At 40.6% G+C, this 27,081-nt stretch overlaps 1 protein-coding gene across 3 annotated transcripts; it reads left to right on the forward strand.

The window, feature by feature from the left end:
- The first annotated feature begins 6,562 nt into the window (after positions 1-6,562).
- LOC311084778 (uncharacterized protein) lies at positions 6,563-21,830 on the forward strand. 3 transcript variants are annotated; one of them, XR_014606602.1, is made up of 6 exons: positions 16,367-16,883; positions 17,025-17,351; positions 17,798-18,139; positions 18,828-18,952; positions 19,412-19,756; positions 19,965-21,830. XR_014606602.1 is itself a non-coding variant. In XM_084117048.1 (5 exons), exons 1-5 carry the CDS (start codon positions 6,687-6,689, stop codon positions 19,703-19,705), a joined length of 1,143 nt encoding a protein of 380 aa, XP_083973174.1. In that variant the 5' UTR covers positions 6,563-6,686; the 3' UTR covers positions 19,706-21,830. The 3 variants fall into 3 exon arrangements, 2 of the variants coding, with proteins under 2 accessions (XP_083973174.1, XP_083973173.1); XM_084117048.1 differs by lacking the exon at positions 16,367-16,883 and adding an exon at positions 6,563-6,741 and having other exon boundaries at positions 19,412-21,830; XM_084117047.1 differs by having other exon boundaries at positions 19,412-21,830.
- The last annotated feature ends 5,251 nt before the right edge of the window (positions 21,831-27,081 follow it).

The raw sequence follows: 27,081 nt of genomic DNA on the forward strand, positions 1-27,081 counted from the left end.
AAACGTCTACTCCAGCAAGGAAATGAAACGCACGTCCAAGGCAAGTCCTAAGAAATTTGTCAAATGTGTTGACCCGTGCCCAAGATATTTGTCGCCGGGTGACACTCACGAGATGTGCGTGTACTGTCTGGGTGAAGAGCACGCACGGGATGCTCTCGAGGGAGCATCCTGTGCAAACTGTGAGTGTTTTCCTATGAGAACGCTCCGCTCTCGTCTGGCTCTCTTCTCGAGGGGAGAGAGTTCAGCATCTGGTCCTCGCGGATCGGGTCCCGCTTGTGCCGAGGCAGAGCGGCGACGCGCTTCATGGGGCTCCCAGATGGAGCTCGCTGACAGTCTCGAGAGGGTTGTTCACCTCTCGGACGAGTCATCGGCTGACGAGAGTGAGCTGCAGGTGGATGACGGAGAAGATTCTCCTACTGATACTGCAGCGAGTGCTCTTCAGGCTGGGCAAGAGATGGCTGAGGAGGATGAATCAGATCCTCAACCTCGTCAGCCATCCTGCCCCATGTACGCTGAGTTGGTGGAAGTTATGGAGCGCGCCACTGACAAGCTTCAGTTGCCATGGCGGCGCGCTCAGGGAGAGATCGCTCGCGGCCGGTTAGACGATCGATTTCTCCCTGAACATAGACCACCAGCTCAACTGAGCCTCCCATTCCTTCCGGATCTTCATTCTGAGATCGAGATGGCATGGGAGAAACCATACTCGGCCCGTATTCATCGACATCAGCGGGGTAATTTCGCTGATGTTGAGGGGATCGGGGAGTATGGTTATGTGTCGATGCCGCCCATTGACGAGACGTTTGCGAACTATCTCGTATCTGGGCGGGCGTCGACACTAAAAGCTCCGACTCTGCCATCCAAGCCTCTTAAAGTCACGGCTCGCTTGAATGGCAGAGCGTACATGGCAGCAGGTCAGGCTGGTGCTGCCCTTCACACCATGGCAGTGCTCCAAGCCTACCAAGCTGATCTGCTGCGGGATCTCGACCAGGGGACGGGGCTGTCCCCTGAGGCGGTCGCTGAGTTGCGCCGGACCACAGATTTGTCTCTCCGGGCCACTAAACAGACTGCTGCCGCGATCGGCCGGTCGATGGCGGCGATGGTGGCCACGGAGAGGCATCTGTGGCTCAACTTGGCTGATATCGGGGAGAAGGAAAAGGCCCTTCTCCTTGATTCACCAGTTTCGCCCACTAAACTTTTCGGCACCTCCGTTGAGGCGGTGGTTGGAAAGTTTAGGGAGGCGAAGGCGCGCTCAGCCGCATTTAAAACTTGTATACCGCTGAGATCCGGGCCCCGGCCCAGGCAGGCGGGAGGACCTGGTCCGTCTTGGTCCGAGGACCATAGACAGGGCCAGAGGTCTAGTGTTGCCTCTCGTGCGCCCCCTCCAGGGAGGAGTAGGACGCAGAGAAGGCGAGCCTCCCGCAAGAAGAGGGACTTAAGGGAGGTCATTCAGCGCAAGCGGAGCAGCGCTCAGCGGAAGTAAGGGTATGACCTCCCTGGAGGGCTTTTTCTACCGGCCCTCTCCCTCTTCTTTACTCCCCAGGCGTTTGCGTTACACCAGTCCTGGGGTTGGGCCTATGATGAGAACTATGTTCTGATGGCCCGCCGTAGCAACTGGTTGATGTGAGTGCCTCTTTTAGGCATGTAAAAGTGGTGGACCCCAGGTTCGTTGAGACCTTTCTGGTGAAGTCTTCACTCCGCACGCCGCAGGTGAACTTTTTTGGTTTTTGGAGAATTTGTGTGTATAACTAACACTTATTTGTATCTCTCTACAGAAGCCTTGTTCCCTGTATAGACCTAGGGGTCATTCTTAGAATAAAAAGGTAAAGTATGGAGACTTCAGGGCCCTGAAGCCTCCCCAGTTGGTGGCTGGAACGATCTAACGAGAAGCTCAAGGAAAATTGGCTTCCGTTTTGAGTATGTGATGGCCTTCCTGTCATAACATTTTTTATGCGTGGTGGGCCACCGCTCATTTCTTTTTAGCTGCAGGGCTGTTAGCCACCCTGGGGTAGAGTAGTTGGTCTTCCTAAAAAAAAAAAAAGAACTTTTTTGCTTTAGGTTTAGACTATAATAGATCTTATGTCTTACCTATTGGTTTGTGACATTGGTATCCTGAGTACTTCGCTCCCCTGAGCTCTGTAAGGTGTCAGTAGGTGAGTGTTTTACAGCCTCTCAATCAAGTAGGCTGTGGCTCCTCCGAGCTCTCAGGTAGATCTATGCTTGTAGGTCGGCCCTAACCCGGGCCGCCTCTGTAGCTGGCCTAGGCTAGGTTTGGGATGTTGGAGGCGTTCTGCTAAGTATAGCTGCCACATTCATTATGTGTTAGGCTTCCTCCCCTAGATTTCAGCCTCCTCCCTTAAATGGGAGTTGTTGGCCAAGGCCCGCCCCTTTCACTGCATTCAGGGGTGGTAGAGTAATGCAGGGTGGTAGTTGAGGTATGATCCTTCAGGCAGGGTTAGGCTGTCTTTCGCTCTGCGATGTGATAGTTTGCCAGACCCTGCCGAACAGAGCTACTTGGATTAGGCCTCTAGAGCTGGCTCCACTCAGCCCGTTGAGCTGAACCACTCGAACGAGGGGTGAAGGTTGGTTGGCTTGCAAGCAAGCCCCGCTTCCCCAGGCTGGGCACAGGACAAATCCCTGTTACCCTTTGGAGCCACTTGCAGGCCCGCTCCCTGTCTAACATTTCAGGGGCATATGGTGTTACTCCCCCACTAAACGCGGGGTAGTTTTGAGTAATCCATTCTCAGCTCTGTATTATCTACCTCACACCACGATGGCTCCGGTTGAGCAGGGAGTTCTAACTACATTTCATTCCGGTATTTGAACTCCGCTCCCTTGAAGCCAGGGCATTGCCATGAGCTGACGCCCATGCATTTAGTAGGTAGGCCCTTGAAATGGGGCCTCCACTAGGCAGAGTGGCGTATGTTGTACTCCCCTGCTATGAGGGTTTTGCTTTGTGCTGAGTACACTGCCTTTGGGGATGTGGTTAGGTACCAGGATGCTGTAAGCGCTGTAGTAACAGTTTTTCTGCCTTGAAGGCTGCACAGTTAGGTAGTAGGCCCCAGCAGGCCTCCTTGACCGGGTAGCCCCTAAGATAGGGCTCCTAGGCCAGCTCACCTTCGTTGGTTGGCCCTGGTAGTTCGGGCAGAAGACTCACTACCGAGTAGTAGGTCTTAACAGGCCTCCTCGGAGGTGGGTCACAACATTGTGGAGCATACACTAGGTCAAAACTTTAGGAAAGTTTTTTATTAGTATGGTTCCAGCAGTGTTCATTAAAGTAGCAGAAAGACTCGCTATCAGCTAGTAGGCTCGACCGGGCCTCCCTGTTAGGCGAGTCCCCAGCAGCAGTACACATCCAGCTGATTAGACTGTTTCAGGAAGTAGGCCTCTTCAGGCCTCCCTGAAGATGGGCTCCCACATTTTTTTGTGGGGATCAGGTAGTAGGCTTTACTAGGCCTCCCTGAGGGCTGAATCCCTCATACTGTGGTACTAAGTGGCCCTGAGGTTGAACTATCAGGTAGTAGGCCTCATAAGGCCTCCCTGAAGGCAAAGCCCCATAGACAGTCAACTGGACTGCCAGTCTGGCCCACTGTCAGCTGTGGTTTTCAGGTAGTAGGCCTCTCCAGGCCTCCCTGAAAGTAAGCTCCTTCATGTCATGGTTCTCTGGTAGTAGGCCTCACCAGGCTTCCCTGGAGTTGAGTTCCATCATACTTTGAGTTTCCACTTAATGTGGTTTTTCTTGAGCTCCCACGTTTTGTGGTGGTCATGTAGCAGGCCTCTCTAGGTCTCTTTGTAAGTGAACTCCCATGCACTGTGGTTATCAGGTAGTAGGCCTCACTAGGCCTCCCTGAAGTCGAGCTCCCACATACTGTGGTTGTCATGTAGTAGGCCTTACCAGGCCTCCCTGGAGGGTTAGCTCCCACTTACTGTGCGTTTCCACTTAGCATGGTCTTTAAGGTAGTAGGCCTCTTCAGGCCTCCCTGAAAGTGAGCTCTCACGTTTTGTGGTTATCAGATAGTAGGCTTCACCAGGCCTCTCTGAAGGTGAGCTCCCACATACTGTGGTTGTCAGGTAGTAGGCCTCCCCAGGCCTCTCTGAAAGTGAGCTCCCACGTTCTGTGGCTATCAGATAGTAGGCTTCACCAGGCCTCTCTGAAAGTGAGCTCCCACATACTGTGGTTGTCAGGTAGTAAGGCCTCTCCAGGTCTCCCTGAGAGTAGTTTCACAGTGGTGCTGGGTTTTTGTAAGCTAGTGGCCGCTTACTTTCAGTTTAGCAGACCTTATCAGGCAGCTAGCGAAGGTGAGCTTGCGCCCTGGCTCGACTCAAGTTTTTATTCTCTGCTACGGGTTCCCTCCTGGAACCTCTTTTTCCTGCTACAGCCTGGTTGCCTACCAGGTAGATCTAATGCTCCTCCCCTCACTGAGGGTCAGTATGAGTATGTGGTCTCCTGAGTCTGGTCAGTCGGTCGTAGGCCTCTCTTGAGGCCTCCCAGTTAGATCAGCCCTTAGGCCCTCACAGGCCTCCTCAGTGTTTTGAAACACAAACACTGAGTTGATCCGTGGATTGAGTAGAGAAACTCCCCTCGCTGGCAAGGGTTGTAAAGCACTATGCTGAGTCATACTCTCCAGGATATCCCGTCTCTGAGATCCGGTCCGAGTGGTTCACTGCCTGCTTCACAGTCCCTCGGGTTGGATGCCTTCCTAAAGGCAAGTGTCCAGAGGCTCTGTCTTCGGACAGACAGGAAGTGGCCAGACTGTAGTGTCTTATATAGTGACACCAGGTCAGGCCTGCCTGGTGGCGTTTCAGGTGGCACGTTCCCCTGAATAGTGACTGGCTGGGGTTCCTCAGGTTCCCTAGCCACATTCCCTAGAAGGGACCCCTTCTAAGAAGTTGAAGTTGTGGTCCTTGGCCCTTGAGCAGGCCCAGGTAGACCTTTCACTAAACTATGTTTATGGAGGTTTTCTGTGGTGTCATTTAGCTTGGGCTATGACCGTAGGGAGTGCTGTCACTGACAGCTCAGTGTGACCTGGGGGTGAGTGGTACTAGCATTCATTTGAATTGCCGGTTCTGACAGTTGTCACTGCCTTTTGGCATGCACTCCCCTTAGCATGGTGGCGTTGGTATATCGTTCCCCATAGCGTCATTCTGACGTAGTGTAGAGTTCCCTTTCGAAAGGGAACGTCTCAGGTTACGACTGTAACCTATGTTCCCTGAGAACAGGGAACGAGACACTACGTCTTCCTGCCATGCCTCGGGGCCTGCCTGCAACAGTCCCTTCAGACGATAGGATGTTGTCATGTTTGCAAAGCGCCCCTTTTATACTTGCAGGTTGCACGTTAATCATTCACGCTAATGATTCACGGGCTGTCGCCGGTCAGCATGATTGCTGTGAGATGATATTTGATTTCAGACACCTGTCACGCCTGAGGCGTTCCCCATAGCGTCATTCTGACGTAGTGTCTCGTTCCCTGTTCTCAGGGAACATAGGTTACAGTCGTAACCTGAGACGTTTTTATGACCTAAATGTACATTTTACCAGTGGTTACCTACAGTTTATACAAACATTATGGTCATCGACCAGTGGTTGATGTCTCAAACATAATAATAGCGCGTTTAATAATACGATCGCATTATGATTCATTAAATAAATAGAACCGAATGGCAGGGCTTTACTGAGTCATATGTAAACATAGTATGAATATTGAAACCTGTAAATTCATCTGAAACTCATGCACATTTTCATTATGTTTTAAAATTGCAATCTTAGTTCAAATGGAACATTATGTATTATTATGTACAACTGTATACATCATTTAAATAAGCATGGTGTATCTATTGTCTAATGCCCAGGTGATATGCACAATATCAAAATATAGAACTGTAATAGGCTGTGTAGTTGACATGGAGATAAGACGTTGGAGCGCAAAAAATGTGATTTCTCCTGTCCAACAACAACCAGGCCTGTAATATTTCTGTCAGTAAGGTTATTTTTCACTCTGATTTCTCTGAAAATAAAAAGCTAGATGATATATTAAACTTTTTCTGTACGATGGGTAAATATCATATTCACAAAGCAAGATACCTTAAATTCAAACCTAGTTGCAAATTTTTTGCTTATGATTTACAGTTATTCTTCACTTCAAAAAATCCCCTCCAATAAAAGAGCTTCGAAAATATCCTGTATTATAGAACAAGTTTTATATAAATTGTAAAAATATTTTATTTACTGTTATTATTTACTTTCATTTTCTCTGTATCCCCACATGTTCATGTTCATTGTTTTGTATTATTTCCATTGTAATGCAAAAAAAAACAACAACAACAACAAAAAAACAAAAAAACAGCCCGTTATTTCCGGCGTGCTGATCAAGTCTGTCCCAAAAATACCTCTCAATGCGCCCTCGTGGACTCGCGCCAAGGGCCCTATAGGTCTGCACTACATGACGTCACCAAAGTGTGGACTCTGAGGAAGTCCACAAGTCCGGAGTGTGCCATTTGGGACAGGGCCAATCTCTGACAAGCCTCGAATCGCGGCTTCATCTGAAACGCCCATTTTTTTCCTCGTCACAAGCTCCGTAAAGTACGTAAGCTCTTCCATTATCGAGGCTTCCATCATGTTAATTTCACTGCGTCGCCTTTAATGGAGAAGAACAGAATGATTTTACGATCAGAATCAAAACGTGCTGCAAATGAACGTCCTTCTCTTTGATTCGCTCTTGGTGATACTGATTTTACTCGACACTGGTAAGAACTTGTTACAATCTATCCCTGTGTTTTCTGTGACTGCAGTAGTAGCCTAGTATTAGCTTTGGTAGAGTGTGAAAACAGCGCCTACGGTTACAGAATTAAGTTAGATGTAACCAGGGCAGTGGAAATGTGTATTTATTTATTTTTCGCATTCATTATTTGTTTATTTATGTATTTATGTTATTTCCAGAAGTCCAGAAATGTTATGTTTCCTGGCACTGTTCACTTTGCGAGACATGGTCAGTTTTTGAAACAGAAATCATGTCTTTATACAAAGAGGCTACTGTGAACAAACACTTTTCCCCTCTTCTGTTACACATAGGTCTACATCAAGATATATCGTAGATCAAATTGTCTGGCAATGAATAGAATAGGCTATTTCAGAATCACTGTACCATGATACCATCGATATGATGGACAAAATTGTATTGCAACTTGCGAGTACAACAGAGTCATTTATTCTTGCCTCACTAAATGCCGCAAAGTGTACTCCTTTTTGGTGTTATGGAAATGGCCACCCTTCACATAAAATATTGATACAATTTTTTTTTTAAACAGTGATTTTAATTGTTTGAAATTTAATGTTTGAAATAGCCTACGATTTGTAGTGAAAAAATAAACTGTTAGTTCATAATTGCCGAGTAGCCTATAGAAGTATTTCTTTTGGTCATCAGATCATAACGCAAATTCTGAAACACATGCTCAGCCAATCACAGAGAACGTTCACTGCTGACTCCCCTAAACAGGGCTGAGTTCCTCAAAAACATAATAGCATTTATCCTTATAAGGCAGTCATAAGGAACCATTTCAAACACTAGATTCTGCGCATGTACGATGCTTTCGGGAGCCCAGAACAATCCTTGTCAGATGACAGAGAAGCACTGGGGAGTCATGACTTAGCCTATTTCACAATGAACAATGGAAAGTGCACATGTAACGTTTTTTATAATTAGTTTATGCAATTCAATTTTATTTGACTTATTAAAACTTATTAAACTTTAGAAGTACACATGGATCATGCTATGTTCTGCAGGCTAATTGTTATTAATTATACACTGTCAGAAAAAAAGTGCAATCGTTGTACCTAATATCCAACAACAGCCTGTCACTGGCTTTTTACAGTCTATGGTCGCTGGCAGTCCCTTTGGAAAATGAACCATCTGGTTTACTACAGTTCAACTATTTACAGTAAAACTGCAGTAACCACACATTTACCAAGGTTACCACTGCAGTAACCAAATTTTAACCATGATATTTGTAGTAAAACTATGGTAATAATAATGATAATCAATCAATAAAAAATTTAATAAAAAAACTTGGTTACTACAGTTTTACTTATGTGACACCATGGTTATTTTTCGTAAGGGATGACGTGTGGTGGCTGGCCAATAGAGGGAGCTAGGGCGCCGTCCTCCCTGAACCATACATGCACACAAAATTATTATTATAAATTATTTAAATAAATATCACATCATACAAATATGTAGAAAACCATCTGTGTAAAATATATGCTTCCCCCATATGTCCCTTCTGCCTCTCTGCACATCTCAAGTTCGGCTGTGGGGCGAGCTCCCAGGAGGCGGGACTTTGTAGAAGTTAAGCTGATTGCTGATTCAAGATATAAACGTATTCAAGATATGAGATCAAATTTAGTCAATTAGCTTTTTCTAATATAATCTGACAAGGGTGCTTATTTCATCGCCCATGACCAGCCACTGCTAAAATCAGGACTGATCTGTACAGGGTTCCTACAGTTTGGAAAAGTATGGAAAAAAGAAAGCAGAGTATGGAAAACTATTTGTATTTTAAGATCATTGCCCCTATTTAGTTTTCTATAATAGAAAATCTAATGAATTTAAAAGAATTTAATGAAAATAAATTAATCATACAAGAAGTGTGTTTTCATGGCAGCTGTTTTGCGATTCTTTAGTGATTGTCAAACACACCTGAATGATTGTGGCAGGTTATAAGCATTTTGGGTTTCTTCTCATGATATTCTTAGCACCGTATTACAGAGCCTCTCAAAGGACCTTTGCAAAAATAAAAAATATACAGACTTTCGTGTGTGCATGAGAAACCATTAAACTTAATAGAGTATTGTGCCATCAGCCCATTTCGTGTCATTCTCCACCGCCACAGAGGATGCATTAAATTGGACATTAGGCCTTGATATTACAGGTACTACCCTAAGGAAAGACAAATCTTGAGCAAATAGGCCTAGATTTCTATTAAATCATGTGTGTCAATGCTCTCTTTTTCTTCATAGTAAGACAGGGACACACAAAGGACATAGTTTATAGTATATATAAAACTAGAAATTGTAATGCGTAAGCATGCAAAGAAAATCCTGTGCATTCACACATACATGAAATCAGATTTATGATACAGATTTAGAAAACATTTATGTGAGATAGATATTTATCCCCCCTTTCACTGGGTTAGAAAACCAGCCAAGAGTGAGGTGATGCAGGTGAAGGGATTTTGTGAAACTGTCATGGGACAGAGGTGATACCAGCGTCATCTTGTGCTGATTCGTTGAGTACCTGAACGTGCTCCTCCCAGAACTTTATTACATAAAACTTCATGATGTAAAAAGTCTGTATACACTACTGTATATGTCTCCTTGTGCATACAAAAATCTTCACAATTAATCGCAAAATCAATGTTAGGAAATGTAAGCTGATATTTCCTACTGACACACTACAGCAAACTATATAACCGGCTAAAAAACACTTTTTGGGGTGAAAATACTAGGCTAACGTGCCTAAGACTGTTGCACAGTTGTGTGTACAGACTTTTGCATTGTATGCACACAAGATTTTTAGCGATTGTTTTTGCATGCTTATGCATTACAATTTTTAGTTTTATATACTATAACCTATGTCTACTGATACTACAGCAAAAGATATAAATAACTGGCTTAAAACCATTTTTCTGGGGGCTGAAAATATACATTTTGCTATGGAGGTCTCCTAAAAAACGCTTTCATTCTCTCATAATGTGCATTGAACTTCACCACATTTCTCAATGACTCTCAAATGCAGGTCCGATGATTCAGTCTCTTTAAATCCCTCCTTGTCACGAGAATACTCTGCTCTGATTGGCCAGACAGACCAGTCTGCTGTGATTGGTCTACCACTTACAGTGCTTGTCAGAAGCTAAATGCCCATATTACGCCCTATAGGCTAGCGATTGTACTGTTAAAGAAAGTAACAATGTTGTTGATTTTATCGTATTAATCTGAGCTCGAGTCCGATGATGAAACATTGGAAGAATTAGTTATTCAAGGCAAGGCAAGGCAAGGCAAGTTTATTTATATAGCACATTTCATACACAATGGTAATTCAAAGTGCTTTACATACTATTAAAAATAATCAGAAGAAATAAGAATATACAAAACAGTTTAAAATAAAGAAACAAGAAAGAACTAAAAATAATTAAAACAGTTTAGAATAAAGAACAGTTTAAAATAAAGAAACGAGAAAGAACTAAAAAAAAAAAAATTCAACCCGAACCTCCATAGCTAGCACGACTTGAGCAGGACGTTTCTCAGTGATTCGCTAGAAGAACACCCAGTAGAAAATATGCACATCAATAAATAATCATACTTGCTGATAAAGTGGGTACTGTCCCATCTTTCATGGACATGGAGCATTTTGTAAACCTCATTTAGACTTCATGGATATTTGAGAAGCATTCATCAAAAGGTTGTACTTCTGTTGTATTGCTGTTGTAATTTTAACCAGACTCTTCACATCCTCATCCTTTGGAAGTGTTTACAAAAAGAATTTACTTTTGCAGTGTAGAAAACATACACAACTTCTCGACATACATGATAAGAACCAGCTACAGTGTTTGAGGTCGGGTCAAGTTGTTCATGGGTGGATAACATAGAACATAGGTGGGCATCAGGCAAATGTGTTACCCAGTGACGTGTAGCCGTCACGGAAGTGGGATTCAAATTCCTGATGACTTGTTTAGGCTGTTCAATGTCGATTCTTTCTTTTGAGAAACAATAACTTTATTTATTGCGTGCTCTTTTGTCTTCAGAACTTTGCAGATGTAAACCCGCGCTCAATCGGCCCAATGGAGGCATCCGGTCAGCGGGGAAGGTCTCTGCGTGATACTGTCTTTTCTCGCGGCAAAATATTTTTGATTAAATGAAATACATTTTCTCATATGTATTTTCTCGTTATTTCATCTGACTCCATAAATGAAAAGGTTTTAATGATATCTGTGCATCATGAAATGTGAGCGAATTAATGACTATTCTTTTGAACTCTTTTCTGAAAATAAGTTAATGAGTCCATTAAAATAAAATAAGATGTTTACAATTTATTATGTCAGCATTGTCAGGTAAATATATCATGCCAATTACATAATCAGTTCAAAGATAATCAATACAAAACATCAAATGCTCTGGAATAAAGAGAAGAGATGCAAACCCAACATTAGGAAATACATAATGCTGAAGTCTTTGAGATCCTTTAACATTATGGGCTGATCTGAGGTGCAGAATTGCGCTGATCCTCTAGTTATATTTCATTATATATCCAAAAACTTCTTTCACATGGCAACATCTGCTAACAATGGGAATTTACATTCAGAGTTGACACCTTTTGGGAGTAGGGGACCATTTGTCTAGAGACCACCTTCCTTTGTGTGCCAGTTATCTATAAAATCTATCTAAAACCTTTTGTTTTACTTGTTTGAGAATGAGACCTTTGTACCAGTCGCACTGAGACATTTCAAATGATATCAAACATGTCATACTGTATGATAATTAATTATTCACATTAAACCATATAGATTTTTGGGTGAATTCAGGTAGGGATGAGTGAAGGGAAGAAATGTAGATTAGGATTGCTTGGGTGAGAGGTGCTCTCTCTTTCACAAGAGAGAGTTCAAATGTTAATTTCCAGAAAGCTCCTTTGTCTTCTCGAGGAGTGGTCGTTCCTCAACCAGTTTTTCCAGTTTCTCCAGTTTACACAGATAGCTGCATTACACATTGCATGAAAGGGAATATTCGAAAAAGCATAATAGGGGCACTTTGAATATGGTCTGAAAATCTACAGAGAGGTTTGGAAATTTGAGTCTGGAAAAGTATGGAATTTTGAAATGGAAAATGTGTAAGAACCCTGTCTGTAGGTGCAATTTTAACTACAAGACAAAGGCGCGCAGTCAAGTCACCTTTATTTATATAGCGCTTTTTACAATACAGATTGTTTCAAAGCAGCTTTACAGTGAAAACAGGAAATAATGCAATAACTTTGTTTCTGCTGTACAGCAGATCTAAAAGAAAATAGCGTCATAGTCCATCTTAAGTAAGTTCAGTGATGGTTCATTTTTCTAGTAAAAAATGTAATAATTTAGTTTCATTTATCTATATAGCCGCTCTGTATAACATTTGTCAATGTATTAACTAACATTAACTAATAATGAGCAATACATTTGTTGCAGTATTTATTAATCTTTCTTAATGTTAGTTAATAAAAATCCAGTTGTACAGTGCATTAATGTTGAGATTAACGTTAACTGAGATTAATAAATGCTGTAGAAGTTTTGTTCATTCTTAGTTCATGTTAACTAAAGTAGTTTACTTATGTTAACTAATAAAACTTTATTGTAAAGTGTTACTGGTTTCGTGTACATAGTTGTCCTCTGTCTTATTAAATCGGTCATGAAGGTATCCAAAATTTCATTGAAACTGGTAAATTGACTAACCATGGCTGTTTTTATGAATAACCAGAAGTCAAGGTCAAGGAGATGTTCTTTAACTTTGCCTGCTCTGCAACTGAAATTGTTTGATATGCCACAGCCCCAACTTTACAATTATTCACCAGCTGCCACTGCATCAAAGCTACACATTTGTACCATATCTGAGTCTAAAGGGTACTTGTCATATCATGTTAGGCTACTAATGTGCACAGTTTAGGGTTATACATGAATATTAGTCACGTGACCTCTTATGTCATCCGCTCTTTTTTCCAGTTGACTGCCGCCATCTTGAGTACCCACCGAGTACTATGGTACTGACAAGCATTAGCTAGCTTGCTACGATTTACAGCTTCATATGGATACAGTAAATGGCTACAAAAGACAACATTTCGCACCTCGCCATGAAAAGAAACGCTACTTTCAAAAAATATCATCGTTAGGGTGTGATCCCTACGTGATACCTGATGCGTATTTCCAGCCTCTGTCCGCTGCTACCGAACTACCAATCCTGGCATTCAATAATATATATATATATATATATATATATATATATATATATATATATATATATATATATATATATACATACATACATACATACATACATACATAATTAGTCGTTTAATGAGGCCTATGCCTATTATATGTTGATCCGACTATTTTAAGCGTGCCAAGCGTGTCAGAGGTTCTGGGTTCTAATCCGCACTCATAGTTTTTTTTTTTCAACAAAACCGATTATGTTTATCAGTGGTTGTATATCAGGCAGGGACACATTTGTGTGCATTTTAATTTGTAATTTCACCGGAATGAATTAGAGAGTCTCTCCACAACGGATTGAAGTCTCCGAGTAAAGACTGTGCGCGAGCCACAAACAAACAGTATCCGCGCCACTGATCGCAGCGGCAACGAGCACTTTGATCACTTGATTTCAAAGACAACACATTTCAGCGCTAGATCGCCTCTTATTTAACAAACGAACTAAATGAATGCTCTGCTAATTAACTGGAGATGTTTTGTTTATTTGTACTGGTACATTCGTGCCGCAAGATGTTTCAAAAGTGGTGGGGACAATATCGACCTTAGCAAAAAGTGGTGGGGACATGTCCCACCCGCAAATTATGCCTATGGATGTGATGATTAAATGATAAACTGACCTTTGACGATAAACTCATGCTGTTAGACAGTATATGAACCAATTCACACTGATTACTTAATACTTTTTGGAAAAATTCGTAGGCTATATTGTTATCTTTAGGTTGGCCTGTAAAAGGCTTTAGGTTTTTTTCGTCCTGAGGTAGCCTGTAAAAGGATATTTTGGGGTCTCCTTTTTGTTGTTGCACCCCACCGCACAACATATTGAAGGTATAGCTAGTTAGTTTCTTTGCGACTGACGTGAATCAGGTACTCAAGATGGCGGCAGACAAGTTTTAGAAGCGAGTGACGTCAGTGAGGAGACATTGTTGACATCATCTGATATTCTATAGAACATACAAAGGTGTACCTATTAGGGGTGTAAGAAAAAAATCGATAGCCTACACGAGTATCGCGATATTTTATTTTGCAATACTGTATCGATTTTCAAAAACGCAATATCGTTTTTTTTTTTTTTTTTTTTTTTACGTCCAAAAATATTCATGGTAAGACAGTGGTTCACGTTTTTGTTGTTTAAATCCCTACCACTAGATGGCTATGCTGAGACGCACCACTAGTGTCCTCGCCAGGCTCGCCGAACGGTGCGTGTCCACTGGCACGGAGCGAGCGTTCTCAATTCATTCCTATGGAAGTCGAGCTTCACGCTCAGCAGTGCATTTTGGGATTGACAGCGGACCGGAGAAAGCGTTGAGAACAACCGAGAGTGACAAAAGGTTGGGCAGTTCTCGCGGTCGGCAGACGGCAGCCAATTGCTGTGAGGTTCGGGATGTGACGTCTATGCTAATTGTGCCGGAGTTTATGATGGATTTAGTGCGTAAATCATTTTGTTTACAAATTAGATGCTTTGCAGGCATTTATGAGGCATTTAGCATGGCGCGGTAGACGCTAATTCGCCTCATTCGCGCATCCAGTTCTTTTAAAATCTTTTATCACATAAAAACTTGATTTCAATAGGCCTATATGACACATTCATTTTGTTTCATCACTTTCATCCAATTTCATTCATTTTCGTCCAGTTCACGTTGTTGTTTTGTATTGTGACAGGGGCTATGTATTTTCTTTTATTATGGCCTACTTGAGCATATAAAAATTTGCTCACTAAGAACCTGTGAACCACAATCCCAAACTGGCAGTTTGATTTTCTGTGTACTGAATTGATTACCTAAAGTAAACTTCTTTGACTTTTATGCACATCATGTCTTTTTTAAATATTACTTTTTCTAAAATTATAGTCCTACTTTAAAAAAATCCCAGTATATCACCTTATGCACGGTATCGAAATATATTGCAATATATTGAATCGTGACCCATGTATCGTGATGCGTATCGTATCGCCAGATTCTTGCCAATACACAGCCTAGTACCTATGAGGTTTACTGCCACAGTGAGAAGCTAAAGGTAAAATTTTAGCACTTTTTTGACAGTGTAAACAATAACATAATGTAATAATTAGTGATGTGACATTTGAACCGATTAGTCGGAGCTTGTGTTGAGAAAAAACGGGCGTGTTTTTTTGTGTACGTGTGTTCACATAGCAAGTGCCAAAACCTTTACCAAGTTTCGTACCATTCCGATGAAGAAAAAAAAAATATTTCTCGCCCAAAAATGATGGAAGAGCACCAGCTGTATGTAATACTATACTATAGGCTACTAAATAATAAAAGTACTATAAGATGTTTGCAGATATGTATAGAAAACATGCTGTTCAGTTTTTTCTAATAAAAATGCAACAGCTATTTATTCCTCTTTGAATTGTGCGTTCCGTGACAGAATGTATGTTTATGTTTTGGTCTGTGTGAGATTCTGCCCGCTGCCAATTTACCCAATAGTATTTCGACACCTCGGGTTGCCAGTTGGCGGAAAACACATCATATATTGCAGCCATGGAAACCAGTGAACAAACTGAGTCAGAGATCACAGATCCTGCCCGACCTAAAAAGCCTCAGTATCAACAGAGAGCCGCTTCACAGATGTGCCAGTACATATTTGTTTTTTTCTTTTCCTTCTTAGCGCACTTGAATGGTTTGATAGCACTTGAATTAATTATATCATCGTCATATAATGTAACGCTAGCCAAAGGATGCCAGGACAAAACAGATGCTGCATTAACTGTGTTAAATATTTTTAACGAGTTAAACTGAACAAATAAATCACAAATGTAAGACTTGAGAAATTAGAAAATGCCGGGCCGTCTAGTTGAGGAACGACCACTCCCCGAGAAGACAAAGAACCTTTCTGGAAATTAACATTTGAACTCTCTCTTGTGAAGTTAGCATCACCATTTGAGACGGAAGTCTCACCTCAGAATATATCTCTTTCCCTCTTCCCTCACTCCCTCTCTCTCATGCTGAGATCACCAAAATTCACCCAAGAATCTATATGGTTTATTATGAATAATTATCATACAGTATTACACATGTTTGGTGTAATGAAAATTTGAAATTTTCAGTGCAACTGGTACAAATGTCTCATTCCCAAAGAAGTAAACCAAAAGGTAAAGTTTTTAAGAGTTTAGAGATAACCTGCACACAAGGAGGGTGTGTCTTCCAGTCAAATTACATTCTGCTCACAAAAGGTGTAAACTCTGAATGCAAATTCCCATTGTTGGCAAATGTTTCCATGTGAAAGAAGTTTCTGTCTTGGTTTGGGTATAATGAATTGCAACAAGAGGCTTGTGGTGATTTGTAGCTCAAATTGGCCCATGATGCTAAGTGGCCGAGACTCTCAGCATCATGTATTTTCTAATGTCAGGTTCACATATTTTCTCTTTATTTCCAGAGCATTTGATGTTTTGTATTTATTATCTTTGAACTGATTATGAAATTATCATGATACATTTACTTGACATAATACATTTACAATTGTTGTAAAAAAGTTACAATTGATTTTGACTGACCCTCAAATTGTTTTCCCAAGAAAATTAAACGGATTCATATGTTACCGTTTTGCGTCAGATTAGTGACGACTAATATTTGGCATCAATTGAAGTGTACTTGGTTTGCAAAGACAAGAAGTGAATTTCCGTTTAGAACAGTAAATGCTGCTTGACCAATCTAAATTTGAGTGTGTTTTACCATCTATCTTCTTCCGCTTATCCGGGGCCGGGTCGCGGGGGCAGCAGTCTAAGCAGAGATACCCAGACTTCCCTCTCCCTAGTCACTTCCTCCAGCTCTTCCGGGGGGACACCGAGGCATTCCCAGGCCAGCCAGGAGACATAGTCCCTCCAGCGTGTCCTAGGTCTCCTCTCAGCGGGCGTCCCTCTCCCGAATGTAATGTAATGTAACTTGAATGTAATGTGAGAAAAGCTTCTGCCAAATTAAAATATAATGTGGCTAAACACTATTTTTGTGGGAGATTCAAACAACAGTATTACAAATATATTGTAGAAAAACTGTTCATTTCTTCTCCAGGTGTTTTCGGTGTTGGATCAGATGAAGTGTCAGTGCTGGAGGGAGATTCAGTCACTTTATACACTGGTGTTCAAACAAACCAACAAGAAGATATTAAATGGTATTTTAATGGCATTCGCATCGCTCGGATCATTGTAGATCTCTACCAGACCTGTACAGATGTTCAGTGTAATGAAGGCACTGAGAGATTCAGAGACAGACTGAAGCTGGATCATCAGACTGGATCTCTGACCATCATAAACACCAGAAACACAGACACTGGAGTTTATGAACTGAAGATCATCAGCATCAGCATCAGTGGACATATCTTCAATGTTACTGTCAATGGTGAGTTAGTGAATGTTTGAATGCAGTTTATATTTGTTTAAACTATATTGGTAATTTGCTTGATTTTTTTTATTTATTTTATTGTTTCCCCAATTATATTCGTTTATTTTTATTTTTTTTCTCAGTTATAAAATCTTGTACAGTTTTTCTATTGGCAAGTTATTAGTTTTAATATTGAATCTTTTTTCATAGGAAGCTGCAGTTGAGCTCAGAGGGAGATGACAGCGTTTAATCACACCATCTCTGATCAGCTTCTGTTATTATCTGTTTAAATGAGGATTTTATGTAATGCATGTAAAATGGGTTTGAGTACAAAACAAATATTTTCTTTTCAGATTGAAAGTTAAGAAAAGGCTTATGCAATTGTATTTGTGATCAAAGTTCTCATGTTGTGGCGTTTGTTGTTTTCATCTAAAACTTTAATCATCTGTTGGTGTGTGTTTCAGGTGTTTCTGCTGCTGAACGAGATGAAGTGAAGAGAAAGTCAGTGAAGGAGGGAGAATCTGTAACTTTAGATCCTAGTGTAATAAAAAACACGCATGATTTAATTATGTGGCATTTTTATGACATTGTCATCGCTGAAATCACTGGAGATCAGAGTAAGATCTGTCCAGATGTTCAGTGTAAAGAGAGATTCAGAGACAGACTGAAGCTGGATCATCAGACTGGATCTCTGACCATCACAAACACCAGAAACACAGACTCTGGAGAATATGAACTACAGATCATCATCATTATTAACAGCTTTGGTATCATTAGAGTGAAGAGATTCAGTGTTTCTCTCATTGGTGAGTGTATAATTCAGCCATTAAAGGAATACTCCACTTTAAAATGAAAATTCTGTCATCATATACTCACCCTCATGTTGTTTCAATCTTTAATGAATTTCTTTCTTCTGCTGAACAGAAAGGAAGATATTTAGACGAATATCAGTAACCAGACAGTTTCTGGTATATATTTTTTCCTACTATGGAAGTCAATGAGACCAGAAACTGGTTACTGATATTCTTCTAAATATCTTCCTTTCTGTTCAGCAGTAGAAAGAAATTCATTAAGGATTGAAACAACATGAGGGTGAGTAAATGATGACAGAATTTTCATTTTAAAGTGGAGTATCCCTTTAAATGCATTTTCTTTTGAGGAATTAAAAAAAAAGCAGTTCTATATTTTTAAATCAACCCAATAACTGATGGGTATGGACAGTTTAAAAAAGCTAACTTTGACTCAATGACACTTTGACTAATGTTATTAACTTGAAAAATGCAGTTTTCCTGTGAATATTGTTTTCTGTTGAGTGTCTTAGTGATTTTAACTGCTGGTGCCATTTATAAGTTAAATCAATATCATACAACTGATGACCAGAAATGTGTATGCATAAGGTAGAAAGGTGTAAATATGAGTAAAAAATATTGTTAAACACTGGGTGTATTATCAGTCGAGCTGTTAACATTGTCTCTCTGTCTTTATCTGTTCCAGGTTCAGGTCTGTCTTCAGGAGCTGTAGCAGGAATAGTTGTTGCTGTTCTGCTGGTTTCTGCAGTTGTAACTGCTGCTGTGATTTACTATCATCACCGCAGGACCCATGCACCAGTACCACAGCACGTAATTATTACAAATAGCTGAGTTAACAAGGAATATTAATTTAATTCTACTGAATATACAAACATAAATGTAAACTGTGAATGAATAGTAATTTGTTGTCCTTTATTTTTAACACTACAGTTCACCAGTGAGGCAGTCAAAACTATCAAAAACACAAATAACGCCAAAATTAAATGAATAACAATTCATATTAAAACATAAAGTGCAACTTTTGTCAGACAGCAAGTCTTGTAAGAAATCGTCAATACAACAGTTTAAGCAGTTTTGATGTGATATTGATATCATAATACGTAATTTTGTAATACTGAAGTACAGGAGATGACAGTTTGATGCAGTTTATAGACAGTGTTTAATATTAAGGAACTGAAAACACAAATCTGTAGTAGTTTTTGTGTTTGTGTATCTGAAACATCTATCCTCCTCATTACTTTAACCTTCTGTGAATCTGTGTTCTTACAGGGGGCTGATGCTAATAACCCACCACATGTTCTCAATGTCATTCAGGAGGCTGATATTGATAACCCACCACATGATCTGAATGTCATTCAGGGGGCTGATATTGATAACCCACCACATGATCTGAATGTCATTCAGGGGGCTGATGCTGATAACCCACTACATGATCCCAATGTCATTCAGGAGGGTAATGCCGATAACCCACTACATGATCCCAATGTCATTCAGGGGGCTGATTCTGATAACCCACCACATGATCCCAATGACATTCCTTTGGAGGACATGGGGAATCCTTAAATCAGACTCAGGCCGAAACTCTCTAATTGTCACGATTCCAAGATTTCAGAGGTCGGTACAAATACTAGTGAAATGTCTGAATTTTGTGATTTACATTAAGTTTACATTTAGCCTTAAACACTATAAGATTGTAGGGCTGAGCGAATATGACTAGAACTCTTTACTGCCCTACAACTTCAGAAATCCCTTTAAAGGAGTACATGTGAATTAAATGTGCCACAATGACCTTCATCATCACAATTTACTAATGCCTATGTAGTGCAAGGGATTCATCAATATGCTGATAGAGGACTGATGGGACACTCCAGGCACAGGATGGTTCTGTCGGGAGAGATGGAGTTATTTGCACCTCAATGCCACGTCTGTACTATTTGCTTCACAGGACATACAGTACTGTATATGCTTTCAACTAAATACTGTTTATCTAATAGTGTATTCCAATATGTAACTATGCCATGTTTGGTCTCATCTGACAGCTTATAAACTGAACTGAATGGTGATGAATTTAATAGAGGTCTGAAAGTACTGTTGCTTAAACATGCATTGAGGAGAATATGTTAATGTTCTTCTTCCTCTCTTGATCACCACACATTTGCCATACCTAGACAGCAACATAGTGTCGGCCCAGATCCGTTGCTGTGCGTGTATCTTTTGTTTTCCTGTCAGTCAGTTTTGGTGTTGTTATTTCACTCATGTTTAACAATGCTTTGCTCTGGGTATAAGAAGGAAAGGTAACTGTTGATCTGGGAGAAAGGCTTTAACCCGGTCACTCCCGCACACCGGTGCGTAACCTCACACTATGAGAAAGGCTTTTACGGCCTCTTCTGCACAACAGTCAGAGGCGGACAGAGTACACAGCTTCATTACTTGAGTAAAAGTACAGATACCCCTTGCTAAATTTTACTCAAGTACAAGTAAAAGTACTACAGTCAGATGTCTACTTGAGTAAAAGTACTAAAGTACTTGTTTTTAAAAGTACTTGAGTATCAAGAGTACATTTTCTAAATATTGCATTACTACTGCCACAGTGCTTACATTTATGTACAGCAACGTCCTACATGGAGTTATGAAAAATGTTAATATTAATAATACCTTGGAGAATGTAAAATGAATTGAAAGTAAAATCAAGTCATTTTCATCTTTTTACCATGTTGCTTTATTTAACATTTCTCGCTTGCCCACAAGGCAATAGCACAATGGCAACGCTCTGACAAACCTCTGCTAGAGTTTTAATGGATTTTTTGCACCCACATTTGAACCTGACTGTGTTAAACACACCGCATACTCAAGAACATCAAAGCAAATGCTCAGCTTACAATAATGTGTAGGCTAATATCAGAAAAGAAAATTCAGCTAACAATTGTGTGTACATGTGAGTTTCTCTGTTTTTTCATCAATCAAATCACAGGGTTCCAGACTGCGACCAAAATGCGACCATTTTTTGAGAATGTGCGAGTTAAAATTTTATGTGGTCGCATTTGTGCGAGTGCATGGTCATGTAGCCTACTACTCAGTTAAATTCACTGAGTTAAGTTCACTAAATTCACGCATGAATTTTCCTGCATTGAACTTGTTTTTGCGCCAAAGTCTTATTTGATCGGTGAGTAAAGTATGAACTGCTGCGCTTGTGACAGGGCGCATGTGTATGAGGCGCCGGACTGGACAAAAGCGAAACGAACTGCGCGAGAGAGACCGAAAGTGTGCGAGAGAGACCGAGTGTGTCTACGCGCGCGACCGGCTCTCTCTCTCTCTCTCTGCTCGTTCTTTCAGTTAAACATGCGCCCTGTCACAAGCGCTGTCACCGATCAAATTATTTATTTTTTTTAGAAGAAGTAACGGGTACTCACGGTTATGGATAGAAATGTAGCGGAGTAAAGAGTACAATATTTGCCTCTCAAATGTACTTGAGTAAAGTCATGAGTACTCCCCAAAAATGATACTCAAGTAAAGTACAGACCCCTTAAAATTGTACTTAAGTACTGTACTCAAGTAAATGTACTCTGTTACTGTCCGGCTCTGACAACAGTGCATTATTTGTTACAGCTAAGTTTTCTATACAGTAAGTTGTTCCATTCTTCTGTCTGTTTATTTAAATGTGTAACTTAATAAATAACTTTGCCTGCTTTAGAGGCTTTGAGAATCTTTCCTTTTATCACTGAGGATGCTGAAAGCTAAAGTGATTATAACTTATCTAAACGTTCAGGTTAAATCCTACATTTTCCTATCAGTTCTAAGAAAGACCTTTACCTTTAAAGAGTAAGGTTCAAGGTCTTTTTTATTGTCATTATGTACATGTTGCCACATAAGAACGAAATACGTACTCAGGACCAGCAGCGTAAAAATAATAATAACATATATACATAGAATAATTAAAACATAGTTTAATAGACAAATTTTTTTTTAAATACTTACTTTAAAAAAAATAATACTTTTACCTAAAACAAGACACCTAATACCCAAGTACACCTTCTAATAAATAATAAAAAATTTTTTTAAAACAATCCCTAAGGCAGTGCATTCATGATTCTCACAGCCTCTGGGAAGAAGCTGCATGTCTGTGTCAGTCTTTTTGTTCTGGCTTTAACGCTTCTTGTCTCCTGGCTGAGGGGAGAGGATCAAAGAGTTTGTTTGCCGGGTGGGTGGGATCCTTCATGATACAGGATGTTCTGCTTCTGCACCTGCTGGTGTAAATGTCCTCAACAGAGGGAAGGCTGCTCAGTTATTTTTTGGGCCAATTTGACCACCCTCTCCAATTTCTTCTTGACAGCAGCAGAACAATTTCCGTACCAGGCGGTGATGGAAAAAGTGAGTGTACTCTCCACCACACACTGGTAAAAAGCTAGCAGAACTGGAGTCGGCATTTCGTCGGGAAGACGAAGATGAAATGCCATGGATTTCGAAATGCGATAGACGAAGATGAAATGCCATGGACTTTGACAGTCTGTGGCCTGTTCATTAAAAAAAATCTATGAAGGTAAAATAGTAGCAAAACTCGAGAGCACGTAGATGTGAATTTGAGAACTTGTACAATAAATATTTGTACTTGTACATGAACATTTACACTCACAGCTCCAATGTGAAAACCTGTAAAATAAAAATCTGAAGTTGAATGTTGAAATTTGCACTCGCAAACAATAGTCACAAACCTGTATTCTGAATCTGAAGCTGCAGACAAGTAGACACAAATGTGTAAAATGCCATTCACAGAAATACAACGACAGACACAAACTTGTAATATATGTTTTGCGTTTAATCTTACATTCACATTCGCGGTACTACCTCAATTAGGCACTTGCAACTTCTCAAATCTGTCACTGCAATTTCAAATTTCGCGCCTTGACTTTTGCTACTCTTTTCGCGATATATCAGGTGCAAAACTAACTTGTGCACTTGAAACTGAGAGGCGGTGAGAGAGAAAGGGGGGCGGGAGCGGGGGGGTTCAAATGAGCCGTTTTATTGGTTGGCACCTAGCCAATGAAATGGGACTTCTATGATGTCACGAAACCCGCGTGCTGTTCTGCTGCTGACAAGAAGAAATTGCAGAGGGTGGTCAAATCTGGCCAAAAAAATAACTTCTAGCAGTCTTTCCTCTGTTGAGGACATTTACACCCGCAGGTGCAGAAGCAGAGCATCCTGTATTATGAATGATCCCACTCATCCGGCAAACGAACTCTTCGATCCTCTCCCCTCAGGAAGTGTTAAAGCCAGAACTAAAAGACTCAAATGCAGCTTCTTCCCAGAGGCTGTAAGACTCATGAATTCCCTGCCTTAGGGGTTGATCTCTTCTTATCATTTACACCTCTTATTCACTGTGTCATAAGTATGCTCTGGTTTATATGTGAATTTGACACACTGCTTTTAAAAACTTCCTGCTTTTGAAAAGTTTTTCTAAATTTAGTCTATTAAACTATGTTTTACTCATTGAATGTATATTGTATATTATTTATCTTATTATTTATTTATCAACATGTACAGAATGACAATAAAATACCTTGAACCTTGAAGTTAATGAGGAAGTGAAGCAGCTCACCTGACTAATGTTCACTCACCTGGATTAAACTGTTGGGTTACTGTTTCCCGACATGTTCATGGTTTCTCATCAATTGTAGCCTCCCATGGCACAGTTCATTCCACAATGAACAGGGACTTTTACAAGGTTAACCACAGGATCAGGTCCGGCCTGAAGTCAGTTGTGGTGATCTCAGGTGGAAAACTGAGCTTCCGGTCTAGATCAACTTGCATTTTCCAGTCCCGGGCAGCGGGAGGTTTGCAAACAAAACAAACAAAAAGTTTGTTGGACTAATTCATTTACAGAAGCTGCCAATTATGACGTCACATTCCCGTTTTTATAGCATCAAATAACTAAATAAGACCCAACTTATTTAAAAAAACGATCACTTAAACTTTAATCTGCATGATAAAAACGACCTAAAATGACAGAAAACATTTTATATTATTAAATAAACATTTATTTGAAGTGTAATTTGATTGTTTAGTTTCCATCACATCCATTAGACTCCATGGGGAGGGCGGGGTTTATGACCTATACTGGGACCAGCCACCTGGGGGCGATCGAGACGCTTTGGCTTCACTTTTTAGGACTTGTGCGGCATGCTTGTTGGCTTCACTGGAAGTTGTCCCGCTCTTATGAAGGCAGTGGATTTTGAGAATCCATGCTTTGGAGGAGGAAGGGCATTGGTGGAGGTTCTCCTTCCTTCCAGGATAATCGCCGTTGTCCCAGGACCTGATTGTGCCTCCAGGTGTAAGGCTGGGAAAGACTGGTTTTGCAGCTGACGAGGATCTGCCTTAGCATTGCTGGGGTTTAACAGAGAGGACATAATGGATCTTCTTCAGTCCACTGGTTTATGTTCTTGGGTGTGGGAAGAACATCGTAGGTGGCTCTGATGATGAAGCTCAGTCTGTTCCCTTCCATTTCCCAAAGATCCTTCCAGGTGAGCTTACGTTTCTCCAGGTTTTCCCAGTTATTCCACTGTCCCTGTTTAGACTGCGAGACTGGCTTTGTGCATCTCTGCCTCCTCTTGCTGCCGGACCTCGGCTACTACCAGCTTTCTTCTCTGGGCTGATGTTGCCTTGTACCATATGAGTCAGCTTGTCCCAAAAACCCCTCTTCCCTGCTGCACCTGTCCTACAATGTCTCCATGCCTGAGAGCAGATTTTGCTTGCTGTATGACCTCAGTCGAGGTCCACTTTCCCCCAGTTGTAAGTCTGTGAGCAGCAGCTTATATTATAACTGTCACTTTAAAAGCTTTTTTTTTAACATATTTATATTAGATGGTGGAGCTGATTCCTAGTTATGATTCTAGATCATGCTGTATGCATATGGCTTGTGCTATACTATATATTATTTATCATCCATTGTGTGTACTTCTCACCATTTTCACTTACTGGATGATAAACAGGTGAGGGGAAAAAATCCCCCAGACTTGCATTAAAGGAGGGACCTGAGCTATATAGAGACAGAAGATCACAGAGACTCGAGGTCGGCTCGTTTGACTGATAAACAAACACAGAAAGAACCCTAGTATTATTGTTCCAGATGTGAAGTCTTATTTTGAACTCTAGATGGCGCTCTATACAGAGGCTGTTAGATTTAACTACACCATTATGTATAGGACATGTAAACCGAAAACATGAGTGAAATTCATTATATCACTCAATTCATGTGTACAATTCAAAACAGCTGATAGAACATTTTGTGGGATGAAAAAGATCTCTACAACATTAAAATATGAGTACAACACATATACAAAAAAAAAAAAAAAAAATTCTGAATGGCCAGTAAATGTCCATTTATTTAATGAATTTGAGGTTAAAGGTCGCCCACCCTACCTGAATCCCACTTTATCAAACACATTCAGCCAAAGTGAGCCAGCAATATTTAAACACCATACACAAAAAAAGACAAATTTTTAAACTTTTTATTATTTGCAGTGTTATAGTGTGTACAGTTTACATTTAGTGTTCAAGTTAGAAATGAACATCTGAATCTCAAAGGGTTTTTCTATATTTCACCTTGAGCGAATTTTGCTTTGACGTGTGGCCACACCCACCAGTGTCATATTGCATCAAACAATACTATTTTATCTAAGTTTGGACCTTACTTGTTTACCTGTGGACAAAAAAAAAGTTTATGCATTGTTAGTTAGTTTCTCCTAAAAACTGATGAGAAACAAAGTTAATTATTAACAAACATCAAACATAAATTGTAAATCATACCTTGCATTTATTCTTAAGATAATGACTGTAGCTGAGGGGCTAAGGACTGTAAGGTGCTAGTTGTCGCTAATGAGGTGAAGCTGGTCCGGGTGTGCCGGTAAGAACACCAAAGTCGGAGAAGGAATCCAGTTCAACAGATTTATTTATACAAGCAGGTGAAGAGGAGAAGCCAGATCCTAATGGGCTTTGCTTTATGTCCTTAGAAGTGCCAACATATGAATGTGTGGTCTGTAACAAACAAATAAAAGATATGCTCTAACAAACAATGCTTCTTTCTTATCACAATCACACTCATAACAACATAAATGGCATTAAAACTACTGGCTTCCCCTAAAACATCAACACAATGTTGTCGTTGAATACAGCAGAACATGAAACATAATACACAGCTTACATGTATAATAATTATACATAATTACACTGTACTGGATGAAAACTCAAATACTTCTATACTTCACATTAGCATCCATTTGTGTCATAACTCTTTCCACATCTCTATCTCAGCAAACAACAATAAACTCAGCTCGAGTAACAGTGAAATTTACAATACTCACTTTCTCTCTGGACGCACACAACTTTAAACACTCAGAGAAACATAATGAAGATCAAAACTGCATTTAGTCAGGGAATTTCACGGCTCGTTCTCACTTAAGATGACGGCTGATGCAAGACTGGATCGCGGCGCGCGCGCACTCTGAAGCACTCCACCGAATGAGCTGCGTTCCGTCAAAATAAGAGTCCCCGCAACCAGGAAGAGAGCGCTCTTATCCATCCGCGTCGCAAATCAGTGTCATTAGTGAGACTTTCACACAATGACCAAAACATTGGCAGAAAAAAAACAGGATGACCTTTATACAAAACAAAGGTATCAAGAATAGTTCTTCTTAGAAGGAAGTGTCACAGCTGGATAAAACTACTGAAACTGGCACTGCTGAACTGCATGATCACTGCATGAGTATATAAGATCATGATGCATATGCACACAAGGTATATTTTCATATTTCAATATCTCTGTTTGATTTGAGACCTTTTTGTCAAACATCAGCATGGATGGGATCAGTATCACTGGTGTGTTGCAAAGTGGTTTCTCTGTTGAGCAGAAGTCAAATGGTTTCATGTACGCAGGAATGGAAAAAAAA

Source organism: Abramis brama, assembly GCF_963993115.1.
Source record: "Abramis brama genome assembly, chromosome: 6".
Lineage (NCBI taxonomy): Eukaryota > Metazoa > Chordata > Actinopteri > Cypriniformes > Leuciscidae > Abramis > Abramis brama.

Bases quoted from the DNA above. Each gene is read 5' to 3' on its own strand.
- LOC311084778 (XM_084117047.1), top strand. From the start codon at position 16,652: ATGCTGCTTGACCAATCTAAATTTGAGTGTGTTTTACCATCTATCTTC. The intron at 17,352-17,797 runs GTGAGTTAGTGA...TGTGTGTTTCAG, and splicing joins CTTCAATGTTACTGTCAATG to GTGTTTCTGCTGCTGAACGA. The intron at 18,140-18,827 runs GTGAGTGTATAA...TATCTGTTCCAG, and splicing joins ATTCAGTGTTTCTCTCATTG to GTTCAGGTCTGTCTTCAGGA.